Source organism: Micromys minutus (genome assembly GCF_963924665.1).
Source record: "Micromys minutus genome assembly, chromosome: 7".
NCBI classification, from domain to species: Eukaryota; Metazoa; Chordata; class Mammalia; order Rodentia; family Muridae; genus Micromys; species Micromys minutus.
The window spans coordinates 59,911,006-59,924,147 of NC_137976.1; the positions used below are offsets into that span (position 1 = coordinate 59,911,006).

Sequence of the window (13,142 nt, forward strand, 5' to 3'; positions counted from 1 at the left end):
AGACCTTTCAAATAATCAAAAGGGAAACTCACCTATATTTTGTCTTATGACTCCCATTGCTGCCCAGTGGTTTGGGGCAGGGCAGGGCAAGAGGAAGGAATGTAATGAGATGCCTCTCAAAAAGTAACAAGATGGCCGGGCGGTAGAGGCTGTCTTGCTGATCCTCCAGGGAACCCACATTTGGTTCCCAGAACCTTTACCTATAACTCCAGCTCCTGGGATCCATACTCCCTTCTAGCTTCCCAGGACATCTGCGTCATCATTCATATTACTCTCTCTCTCATTCACTCACTCACTCGTACTTAAATATTTTTAAAGTAATGATTTAAGTTTTGTGCTCTTGCTCCACATTGGTTCCTAATTATGAACTTCAAATTCATTCTCTAGCTTGCTTTTTTTTGTATGTTTATTGTCATCTGTTTCTAGTCCTTAATTGGGCTTGTGTCAAAATTTTCCTGAAAAATATCATACTTCTCAGGAGCAGTCTCCCTGATAATGTCCAGAGGTTTCCAGGCATGCTCCCTTTTGATCACCTTAAGAGATTCCATACTGTTGAAGATTGTTTTGGGATGCTATCTTAGTCACTGTTCTGTTGCTGTGAAGAGACACTATGACCAAGGTAATTCTTAAAAACAAAGCATTTAATTGGAACCTTGCTTACAGTCTCAGAGGTTAGCCCATTATCATCAGGTCGCACACAGAGAGACGTGGTACTGAAGAAGTGGCTGAGTTCTACATACTGATCCATAGGTAAAGAGAGGGACATTGGGCCTGGCATGGGCCTTTGAACCCTCAAAGCACACCCCTAGTGACACACTTTCTCCAGCAAGGCCATACCTCCTAACCCTTTTAGTCCTTTCAAATAGTGCCTTTCACTCCCCCGTGACTAAGCATTCAAATATATGCACCTATGGAGCCATTCTTATTCAAATTACCAAGATACATTGATCAAGACATTTATTAGAATTTATAACACCTTTGGAAAAGTAAGGTATTGAAGTGTCACATTATGGATATCGATTAGAAGTAGTCTGCATATTACATAAGCCTCTGATTAATTTGATCACTTACCTCAGATTATAGCTCACTACGTAGACCATATGAATCATAGTATGAATAAAGAAAATGGACTTCATCCAGCAATAAAGAATATAAACCTAGAGATTGTAAAGAACCCAATACAAATATACCAATATAATACATGTATACCAATACAAAAAATATAAATACATATTGTTCATTAACATATTTGTCTAAAAAACAGATCTGTTGAAGTATAATTTACATCACAAAATTCACCCACTACAAGTTACAACACAGTGATGTTTGATAAACTTGCTGAGTTGAGCAACCTTTGTTATAATCTAGTATTGGTGCATTTTCCTCATTCCAGAAGATTGTGTGTGTGTGTGTGTGTGTGTGTGTGTGTGCACATATATATATATGTGTATGTGCATGTAAGTGTGTGTATGTTTGTATGTGTGTGTGTGTGTGTATTGTCAGGGTCCAACTAGGAAACAGAAAATAGCACAGCAGTTTGAATAGGGATTGGTAAGAGTTTTATATGTAATAAGGAGTTGGTTGAAACCATAAGCGAGAAGTGCCTAAGGAGTAAAGAAAACTATAGAGAACATTGGAAGGGTAGATACAGATGGCAGCCTCTCCCTAGCGCTAGAATAGCAGCACTAGACTGTATCCCCAAGTCTGAGACCCAGGCTGCCTGGCAGAGAAGCTTCTGAAGTCATAGAGCTATCTTGAGTTGCATTATGGGTGTCATTTGTAGGGAGAAACCAAGCCAACAGCCTCCACTGGGAAGATATTCTCAGTGCCTTACCTCAGAACTCAGGACTAGGAGGAGCAGCCAGTGGAGAAGGGCTAAGCCCCTGACACCATAAAGCTCTCCAAGATGCACTGTGGGAAATGGTTGTGAGAGGAACCACTAATTGCGCTGTGTTATGCCACTGCCATGGGCACATTCCATGGGCAGTATCAATGCCCTGAGCTGCCAGCTAAGGTAGGAGCACAGCTGACTGCAACAGGACAAACACCTTCCTCCTCAGTGTCCTCCAGCGCCCTCTACAGACAAGTCTTTACCTATGCCAGCTGACCCAGGAGACAGGTTTGAAGCTCAGCAGATGTATGGCTCACAGGCAATAAATTGAAACCTAATATAATATATAAAGAAGGGTACTCACGAACAGTGTTTTCTGATAAGAAAAATTTGTATCAAACCGTTTTATGTCAACTTGATACAAGCTAGGGTTATCTGAAAGAAGGGAACCTCAATTGAGAAAAGCTGTCAGCCCATTGTGGGCGGGGCCATCCCTGGGCTGGTAGAGCTGGGTTCTACAAGAAAGCAGGCTGAGCAAGCCAGGAGAAGCAAGCCAGTAAGTGACATCCCTCCATGGCCTCTGTGTTAGCTCCTGCTTCAGGTCCCTGCCCTGTTTGAGTTCCTGTCCTGACTTCCTCAGTGATGAACTGTGACTGGAAGTGTAGGCTGAAGTAAACCCTTCCTCCTTGAGTTGCTTTGGTCATGGTTTTCATCACAGCGTTCCCTAACTAGGATGAAGTCCAGAGCCATCAATTGTTTCTCCCTGACTCTTTTAAAAAAAAGTTTAATAACAGTAGTTCACCATTTTACAGTTTTCCTCTTTGAATTAACAGTTACAGAAAATTCACTGGCATTGGATTTTCAGCATGCATATGTCTGAGGGCAACCATGTGGATCTTGGGGTTTGAACTCAAGTTTGAACTCAAGTCTTTGTGGCTGGCAGCAAGCACCTTTACCTCTGTTTTTATATTTTATAAATGTTTCCAGTCAGTAATAATTGCCTTATTCTATCAAAAGCATCAAAAGCCCTTCAAATAAATTCTCTTTGAAAAGCATATTTGCTTTAAATATATATTTGTTTTTGTTCAAAAGATTAATAAGAATGTTTATAATTATTTTAAACTCACTAGGAAGGTGCAGACTTCTTTCTGTTCGCTATAGAACACTTTCCTTCTTGTCTATTTTAGACCTTGGTATGGTTTTACCATTGTGCTCAATTAGTGGTACACCCACATCATCTTAGTCATCTGCTTGAACTAACTTGAGTCATCAGGTGCCCCACAGGCTCAGTAAAGTCAGCGAGTTAGATGGTGTCAGGCACCATACCCACTGGGCTGTCAGGACTGCCTCAACTCTGCTCTGGGGTCCCTGTCCCATACCTCCTCTGACCTCCGTATGTCTCTTGTGAGAAAGGACAATAGCAGATTAAATACAGCTTTATTATAGGTTCTAAAGAAAAGAAATGGAAGTAAAACCAGTGTCCTTACTTGAAGATGAGATGCTTTGCTTAAAAACAGTGTATTCTGAGAAATGCATCCCTAGGTGATTTTGTGTAACTATCACAGATCATAGAATTTACCTTCAGAAGCTACCGTGTCACTAAGATGATAGAATCTCATGGGACCACTGTCATATGCATATGCATTGGCCTTCATTGACAGAAACACCTTTATGTGGCATGATTGTAGTCTTTATGGTGACAACAGTTATCAAACATCTCTCTGTAGCGTGTACCACTTTTTTTTAAATAGCCCAAGCCTATGGTATGAAAATTGGTTAGTTCCTTATCCAAGGATGTCTGTCTTAAGATTTTCTTTCACGTTCCCCCTATCCCTAGTGGGATGAAATTTGCAAAAAATTTAAATTTAATCATTCAGGAAATACTCTCGAAAGCCTTTTATATCAAGAGCATTATGAATGCTATTTGACAAGATAAGATTCATATTCAACCCAAAGAGCATTTGTGATCCCCAAGCCAACCGAACAAACAGTTGTGTGAAGGCACTCTGTATAGAATGTGGCACGTAGCTGCCACCCTAGTTCTTAGCTGCAGCACCCTGTGATTGGTCCCTTAGCTTCTCTTCCTTTCCCATCCCTTAATCTCTGGTTTCCATGTAGATGCTGACATCCGGAGGAGTGCAGTCTCAAACGGCAAATCTTCCTTCTCCCAGAATTTGTGAGTCTTTTCATTTGATTAATAACTTTGGGGTATATGGAGAAACAAACCAAAATCATGGCCTATGGTTGAGAAATGTCACAGCCAAAGCCATCCCATGACAAGAAGAGACAAAGTTCAAGTGATGGCCCTCATGTGGTGGCTACGTAAGGGGAGAAAGACACCACATCTTTGAGAGGTTTGATAGCAGTTTTATTGACTTTATTTTATAAACAGTCAGAGTGTCCATCTTAAGTAAAGAAGCTGAACTTAAAGAAAAATACAGAATTCTTAACTGCAGTACCATGTATGTTGGGAGGTTAGATTGGAACTTATATAGAGTCACTTAAGAACAGTGCATGTGTGTCTGGCATGAGTAAAGTGAACAGTGAGAAGTTCAGGTGTATAGTCTGGGGCCCCTGACAGGAAGCCCCAGCCTTTCTCACTTGGTGCACTCAGTCCTCCTCGGCTCTTTCCCTTCCAGTTCACACTGCTTCCTGCACTCCACATCTGCTGAGGCAGTGGCCATGGGGCTTCTGAAGCAATTTGAGGGGATGCAGCTTCCAGCTGCCTCGGAGCTAGAGTGGCTAGTCCCAGAGCATGATGCTCCACAGAAGGTAGGCTTTTCCCGTTCCTCCCTGCCCAGGAGCCTGTGAACCTTCTGATCTTGTTCTCCTTTCTCACATGCCCAGTCTGGAGTGAACCCGTGTGTCTTTCCCTTTTCAGGAATACGTTGTTTACAAGTACATTGAGAGTGCCTGAGTGAATGATTGGATGGGTGAATGCTTGCCTTCCTAGGTTTTCCTGGCTATCACTCCCTCTCCATCCTCTTCCACAGAGGAAAAGCTCATGTTTTGTGTCTAACTTTTAAGACACTGTGTGAGAATGAATTTTTCAAACTCCTTGTTGCTCTACAGTTGAATTGTTTGAGGTGTTAGGCATGCTGGGATAGTAAAGGCTCCAGGAAGTATAGGGGCAGGATCAGCAGTGGGTGCCAGCATCCTAAAATGCTGTCTCTCTTTGCTTCTTAGAACTCAGGATCCTGGCTTCTAGTAGCCTGGTGTCTGCTAGTTTGTTTTTAAATCAGGGTTTGTAAAAGCCTCAGCCTGTGTTAATTCTGAAATATGTCTCCTCATCTCTGCTTCTGCCGCGGCCAGAGGGCTAAGCATACATGCTAAGCATACATGTTCTCATGGATTGTGCAGGCCAGCTCACATGCACTTTCCTCCTGCAGCTCCTGCCCATCCCCGACTCCCTGCCCATCTCACCAGATGACGGACAGCATGCGGACATCTACAAGCTTCGGATCCGTGTCCGAGGCAACCTGGAGTGGGCTCCACCCCGGCCTCAGATCATTTTTAACGTTCATCCAGCCCCAACGTGAGTGGCCAGTGACTGTCCGTGTCAGAGGGGATTCATTCTCTTTGCTGTAGGAGCCATCTTCTTACTTTCCTGTCTGCCTCTGGCTGTGCTTTCCACACACTTCTGTGTGTTTAAAGGCATGGAAAGATGGTCCTCCAGTTTACTTTTGTTCTTAATTTTCTAGCACTTCAGTTCTCTCTCATACATAACTGGAACCCCCCTTCTCCCTTAAATCAGCATTCCCAGACTGTTGCCTTCCTCTCAGCACCTGTGAGCTCACTGGGTTTTCTCCTTTTAATATAAATGCTTTTCCTCCTTTTGTTCTTTCCTGCTTCCCATCCCTCATCCCTTGCATTTGTACAGAAAATGAGTTCACAGTGAGGATAATCCCTTCCTCACTGACCTGACCCGGTAAGCCGTAACCTCACAAACCTTCCCTTTGTACCAGTGTTCCCAGTAGAAAGTGAGTTTGTTCAAAGTTGGTGAAGTCTTTGCACCCTCACCCTTTATAGTCTGAGCCCTGTGTAGCTGCCATCTGCTAATCCCCTCTCCTCTATCGTCCTGTAGGAGAAAGATTGCTGTGGCCAAGCAGAATTACCGCTGTGCGGGATGTGGCATCCGAACCGACCCCGGTGAGCCCCATCATAATGACCTGAGAGCTCTGTCCTCTCCCATGCCTGTCCCAGATGATGATGGGGGTGAAAGGACCGGTGAGGGGAGGGAAGAAGGCCCTGGAACAGAAGAGGGGCATTACCTCAGGGAGCAGCACTACCAGAACCATATTCTGGAGAAACTGGTTCATTGCAGCTAGGCTCTTAGAGTCTGGGTCTCATTAGCTCCAGCAGTTTGGATTCTTCAGTGGCCTCCAGGATGGAGTGCAGGAACCATAGATCCCACCATTGAGTTTTTTCCAGCTTTCGTTAGAAGCCAATTGGCCCTCCCTGCCTGCCTTTTGAAGGGTCACCAGCTTCTGAATATGAATCACACTAGCCTTTGGCTTTCTGGGTTTCTAGATTATATCAAGCGGCTGCGGTACTGTGAGTACCTGGGCAAGTACTTCTGCCAGTGCTGCCACGAGAACGCCCAGACGGTCGTCCCCAGCCGCATCCTGCGAAAATGGGACTTTAGCAAGTACTGTGTCAGCAACTTCTCCAAGGACCTGCTCATTAAGATCTGGAATGATCCTCTCTTCAATGTGCAGGACATCAATAGTGCCCTCTACAGGAAGGTCAAGCTGCTCAACCAAGTCCGGGTGAGACATCTGAACAAGCCCTGCGATACATGCCTGCTTCTGTCCTAGCTTCTGTTTCTGTTGGTGCAGTTGCCTTAGGTCACCACACTTTTTGTCACGGTCATCATTCTCGTTCTATGGACTCTCTTGTTTGTCTGTTTTCCAGTGCTGGGGACCAAGTTCCCATAGTACTAGTAAGGCCTCTGTCACAGAGCTATGCTTCCACAGTTCCTGGGTACTTGTCCTGCCAGAGTCTCAAACCTTGAAGCAGCTCTAAGGCCTTGATAGCACTTGAAAGCATTCCAGAGTTCTCAAGCGGCTGCCGTTGTGTCTGATACTGACTTAGCAGAAGGGCTTTTCATGGCCAAAGATGACACTGAAGTGAAGTGTTGAAGATCTGGCTGAGAGGGGTGAGGGCAGCAACACCCTGGCTGCTGTGTGCAGAGTCTGAAGGCACTGGCTAGTCTAACAGCTCCTTCTCTCCTCTTCTCCACCCAATGTCTTGTCTTCAGCTGCTGCGGGTTCAGCTGTGCCACATGAAGAACATGTTTAAGACATGCCGACTGGCCAAAGAGTAAGTCTCCTCTGGAGGCCAGAGTCCTCTGGCTGCTCTGTTGTCTCTTAGAAGGAGTATGTCCCAACAGTTAGCTGTTTTACATGAGGAAGAATTTGCAGAAATGTCTGAAATTAGTCAATGGGAAGCCATGACAGTAATTAAATTGTCTTTTTTTGAAAAGGATTATCTGCCCATGGCCAGACACCATTTTCCAAGCTTTCTCTCCAGGGTTTATAAATAAAATACTTTTGGTATGGGGAGCTGGGGGAGCCCAGAATACCTAGGCTGGCTGAATGTTGCCTACCCTAGTTAGCCTCTCTCCTTCTGAGGAAGGAGTTTGGTACTGTCGTGCACCATGTGAAATGCCTCTCTGTTCTGCAGGCTCCTGGACTCCTTTGACGCAGTTCCAGGCCACCTGACAGAGGACCTCCATCTGTATTCCCTGAACGACCTGACCGCAACCAAGAAGGGAGAACTGGGGCCCCGGCTGACGGAGCTCACCAGAGCAGGAACCGCCCACGTAGAGAGATGCATGGTGAGGCAGCCTTGCTCTGCCCCGAAGCTGAAGTCTTGCTTGGGGCTTAGGTGGGGCAGGGTTCTTGCCATTTAGCTCTAGAAACTTGACGAGACCGAGTTGACACTGAGAGAAGCCAGAAGGGCTTGCTATTCTCTAAGTCAGTGAGCAACAGGTTCTTATCTGAAGAACCTGGAGTTACAGGGAGGAGCCTTGCTGAGCTGGGGCAGGAGGACTTGAATCCAGAATCAGCCTGGGCTGTTCATCAAGACCCTGTCTTGAGAAAACAAACATAGAAAAACTGTTAGGCCAGAAGCTGATGCTGGTGTTGGCCGTGGGCTGGGCTAAGCAGCCTTCAGTGAAGAAGGCCTCACTCAGAGGACCTTGGCCATAGGCTGGAGGCTGCTGGTTTCAATCATAGTCTCAGCAGTTGCTCTCTATGTAGGCCCGTTTTCTTCTTTCTGGAATGAAGGTAACTCTTAGATGCACTGTCCTTCCCTCTTAAGCTTTTGAGGACCAATGAAATAGCTTACTTGACAGCATCTCTGTAAATTCTACTTACAAGCATTACTTCCTATTGTTCATGATAGGATCAACATACTAGAAATCTGGAAATGATTCTTTTAGATCTGCCCATCTCAGCTGCCTGGTTTGTGGCCTGTGGCGGGGTGAGGGTGTGTGTGGTGGGAATGGGGTGGGCATTCTGCAGTATAACCTGACTACAGAGTGTTGTTTCTGGGAAACACCCTTACTTCACCTTTTATCTTAATTAGTGGTGCATGTTTCAAAATAAAAACTGATACTGGATTACAGATTTGAGGCCCCTCTTCTCAGTGCCCTCTCTTCACCCGTTCCTCTTCACTAAGGGCTGCTCCAGTGGTAAGGACTTCTTAGGTCCATGTCTCTTGTCCACACCTTAAGTTTTGTGTGTGGTGTCCAGCTTTGGTTCTCATACTCACAAGTCTAGCCTGAGGCTCGATGCCATAGACAGTAGACCCTCCACCTGCTCGGAGCTTTGCTTATGACTTGGGCCCTCCCTGGAGCCCACCCTCCAGAGCTGGTTCCTCACTTGTCTTCCATTGCTCTCCTTCACAGCTGTGCCAGGCCAAGGGCTTCATCTGTGAGTTCTGCCAGAATGAAGATGACGTCATCTTTCCTTTTGAACTACACAAGTGCCGGACCTGTGAAGGTGAGGGCTGTTGCTATATAGAAAGCCAGTGTTCACCGGAGAGTCCTCTGTTAGCAGGAGTGTGGTGTGAGGGACTCCACACTCCACCCCTGAGCACGGGCTGTGGGGAGAAGCGGCTGTGTGGTGAGTTGCTTTCAGCCTGGGATAATACAAATTGTTTTCTTTTCTCCCTTTTTCAACCTGAATGAATAGAGTGTAAAGCCTGTTACCATAAAACTTGCTTCAAGTCTGGAAGCTGCCCCCGGTGTGAGCGGCTGCAGGCCCGTCGGGAGTTGCTGGCCAAGCAGAGCCTGGAATCCTACTTGTCTGACTATGAGGAGGAGCCCACAGAAGCCTTGGCTCTAGAGGCCACTGTCCTAGAGACCACCTGAGGAATGCACCAAAGCCCTTTGTCTAAGGGTCTGGCTAGGGTCAGATATAGAACTGAGCCACACCTTCAAGGAAGGTGTGGCCTTTAAAAAAAAAAAAATATATATATATATATATATATATAGTCATTTTTTTATGACTTGTCTGCTGTCCAGGTGTAGGCAACCTTTATTGGTTGATGGATCCACTCTATTGTGACAGATATCTGTGGGCATTGGGTAATCGCCTCAGAACTGACACTTGGACTGCCTCCTGTCAGGGGAATGGACATCAAGACCCGGTTCTGACACGCTTGGCCTCTTCCACTAGGACCAGATCTGGTTACAGCCGCAACTCAAAGATCTTTCCCACTCTTGACTTAATTCCTCAGCATCTGAGCCACGCCTTTCTCAGCCAACTTCTCCTTTGCTGCCGAAACAGAAGAATGGTCTTTTCTCTGTCCCAGTCCTAAAAGAGAATAAGACTGTGCCCTGAGGTCCGGAAGAGAAAGGGGGCACACGACAGGTACAGGACAGGCAGTCTGTCAGGACAGGCCACCTAGGTATATGGGGGTCAGGTAGGAACAAAACCATCATTGTTCTAGAATCCTTGGGATCTCAAGGAGGCAAATATTCATGGCATAGGCGGGCACAAGCTTTGTGTACTCTGTGGTGGGCTTGAAGTCTTAGGCCAGGCCACACGCACAAGTGCGGCTGCAGCTGGAGCTTAGGGAGCGCTTGTTTTCAGAAGAGCCCACAGCCTCCTCAGGGGCAGCCAGTCTCAGTTAACTAGCTGAGTGCAGGTGTGCTTCATGCTCGGGCAAGTCCCTGATGCAACCTAAGGCGAGGATAAAAACCCCATCCACCATCTTAATAGTGGGTTACTTATTGCTCTGTATGACTGACTATGTGACCATTGTGGTTCTAACTACAGGTATGACCTTACTCCATTCTCTGTCCCCTTCCTGGAGCAGAGCTGGGCCCTTCCTCTTGGCTGATCTCTTGCCTTAGTTTCCTTTCTCAGAGCTGGGGGAGGCCGTCCCAAGTAGCACCAGAGCACTTGACAGTGTGAATGTTTCTGCTTGCTCAGAGTAACAAGAGCCTATGCATTAACTAACTCTTCAGCCTTGGTAATATATGTTGAAACAGCCATTTCATGTTACTAATTTTAATAGACTCTTCATCTATCACCTAATGTGCATTTTGTGTGGGAAGTTTCCTGCACTTGATTGTGGTGGTATTTGAGTTGCTGCAGCACCTAATGTCTATAAACACTGGTCAAGGTTGCCTCTCAGAGCCTGGCAATTCTGTGAGCTAAAGTCCACAGTGCTCTTGTTCTAGAGCTGGCCCGTGTCTTCTGTACTTGGTCGCTAGTAAAATCACTGGTTTGAGCAGCGCCCCAAGAAGTCAAATGGAGTTGCACATTGTTGGTGGAAGCAGACAGGTTGCTGAGCTAGAAGGAGCAAGGGGTCTCCCAGAGAGGCAGAGGGCACATTGATGTAACAGCCAAGCTGAGCTCTAGCAGAGCAACAGGAAACAAGTTCAGGTGTGGCTTCTCTGACTCAAACTTGGGATTGGAAAACTACACGGGCCGGATAGCTGGGACTGCTCTCTTCAGGAGCTGAGGCAGAAAGCTGAGGCCAAAGCCAGTTCTGAAGAGCTGGTTAGAAACCCCTTCCAACTCCGTTATCACCGAGTCAGTGGATTCAGACTCTCACTCCAGTTCCAGTTCCTGGCTGACTTCCTGTCCAGCTGCTCACTGAAGTTAGCACAGTGGAGATGTCCTCCCATGCTCCCAGTCAACACAGGCTCAAGCAGTCCCACTGACACTCCTGTTTCCCGTCCTCTAGAGCACGTACCTTTTAGAGCTGAGTCTGGGCTCATTACTGACCAAATACCCATGTTTTGTTAATTTGGGAGTGGGGGAGAAGGAGTAGGGAGCTGTGAAAGCACTTAGTCACTTAATAGTATCTGAGGATCCCCTGCTGCGGTGGGGATGGGAGGGAGCATCCGCTCTGTTCCAGGGAAAGGTGCCAAGTGCTCTGCACTGAAGACTCCCTCTGCTGAGGGTTGGAGAGCTTTTGCTGAACTAACTTAAAAGGAGCAGGAAGAGTAAAAGTAAAAATGCTCTGTCTGTGAACAACTGGGTTTAGAACTGGATTCTCACCTGCTGTAATTTACGCACATCCTGACAGTTTATGGTCATCTTTAATAAACTAAGGAAAATAAATCTTGCCTTTTATTTACCTGCCTTGATGACTGTGTATATTGTGAAAAGCGGCTACATCTGAATGTGGACTCTTCCACGTGACTCCTCCTTTGTTAGTTGTTCTATTACTGTTGTTGTTGGGTTTTAAACACAGGGTTTCACTGTGTATTCCAGACTGGCCTCAAATTTGGAATCCTCCTGCCTCTGCTGGGATGATATACATACCACCACACACTATACACGTGGCTCTTTAGATGTCTATCATCCCACCACCATCTAAAACCAACACTTATCTCTCCACACCTAAGCATTAGAGACTCAGGTCGGAAAGCTAGTTGTCTCTGACTTCCTCTGGGTCAGGTCATAGGTCTGTCATCAAGTTTGTTGATTGTCCTTTTCTTTGACTCTCTCTCGTTCCGTTTCTCCCACTCCCACACACATGCAGGCTCTTCTCTCAGTTGTCTGGGTTCATGCCAGTTTCTTCCTGTTGGTTCACTTTCATCAAATATTCACCACTGTACAGCAATGTCTTTGGTAGTCTGTGGAACTAGAGCAGAGAGCAAAGTGCAGACAAGTTTTCCCATAAGGAAATGAAACACTTATGTGGTCAACAGATGTTGCACAAAAATCACCAAAGTGAATGGATAAGCCAACTAACTGTGCCCGCAGGTCTTGGTTAAAAGCTGGGCATGGTAACATATGCCTGTAATCCTAGCACTTTGAGAGGCTCAAAACGCCAACATATTTAGAAAAAATAGTCTTGGGCTTCCTTAATCCCTGCCCTTCCTGAGGAGTCCCTGATTTCCCCGAGATTCTGTACTTGACCCTGTCTTTTCAATACGCGGTTCCCAACCTTCTGCTCTCTGCTTAAGAATGCTGAGACAGAACTGAGCAGAACAGATGGACCTTCTCTTCTTCGATGTTCTTGGGTGGTGACAGTGACAATACACTAGAGCAGTTCAACGTAACCTCTCCTGAGCTTTACTAGAGCTGCCTCCTCAGTAGAGCAGCCCACTGCTCTGCCCTTTCTCTGCAAAGGATGACAACATTTTGACCAGCCACTCACTTCTTTGAATACAATTCTCCAGTGACGTTCCCATTGGTGAACTTGAGGGGTCTTGGTGGCTATCCACAGTCTTTCCCTCTCAAGATGGAAAGAACTGTCTGTCCGACTTCCTGGAATTCCTTGTAAGTTTCATCATGGGGCTTGACTCTTAACAACACCCATTTGCCTTCCAAGGGCTTATCTGGAGACCAAACTGGGATAAAGCCTTCACCATAAACTTGAGGGTAATGCAAACGTTTGTCTATTGCACCAATTCTCAATCTAAAACCTAAAATTGCTAGAAACGGAGGCATCTCCTGTAATCCCAGCACTTGGGAGATGCAGAGGGAAACGCACCAGCTCAGCCCTTCTCAGCTATATAGCAAGGCTGGTACTAGGTGGTGAGAGGCCTTCTCTTTTTAGGAAAGGAATGGTGGGCATGGGGAACTTGCATAGCAGGTAATAACATAGCTACAGAAGACGGATGACCCAAGTTCAGTCCTTGGGTCTGAAGCTACCTCTCAAACTCGAGTCCCCAGAACCCATGTAAAAGGTTGGATATGACAGTGTCATCATCTGTAACCCAGCACTCCAGCACCAAGATGATAGGAAAATTACCCAGAAGCCTGAGGGCCATCTAGTCTGGGCTATGCAGACTTTCCCTTGAGCCTGCTGCCAGCAAGGCAGGCCACACAGTGACAGA

At 46.2% G+C, this 13,142-nt stretch overlaps 1 protein-coding gene across 5 annotated transcripts in view; it reads left to right on the forward strand.

Annotated features, from left to right (window-relative positions):
- RUBCN (rubicon autophagy regulator) overlaps positions 1–11,380 on the forward strand; it is a 51,232-nt gene extending 39,852 nt beyond the window's left edge. For all 5 annotated transcript variants that reach the window (XM_080918733.1, XM_080918730.1, XM_080918732.1 and 2 more), the window contains 9 exons: positions 3,950–4,007; positions 4,471–4,603; positions 5,221–5,366; positions 5,916–5,980; positions 6,362–6,600; positions 7,092–7,153; positions 7,517–7,670; positions 8,745–8,838; positions 9,031–11,380. In XM_080918733.1, coding sequence (XP_080774859.1) covers positions 3,950–4,007; positions 4,471–4,603; positions 5,221–5,366; positions 5,916–5,980; positions 6,362–6,600; positions 7,092–7,153; positions 7,517–7,670; positions 8,745–8,838; positions 9,031–9,209 — 1,130 coding nt within the window. In that variant the 3' untranslated portion in view covers positions 9,210–11,380. The remainder of the gene's footprint in view (positions 1–3,949; positions 4,008–4,470; positions 4,604–5,220; positions 5,367–5,915; positions 5,981–6,361; positions 6,601–7,091; positions 7,154–7,516; positions 7,671–8,744; positions 8,839–9,030) is intronic.
- Positions 11,381–13,142: the final 1,762 nt, after the last annotated feature.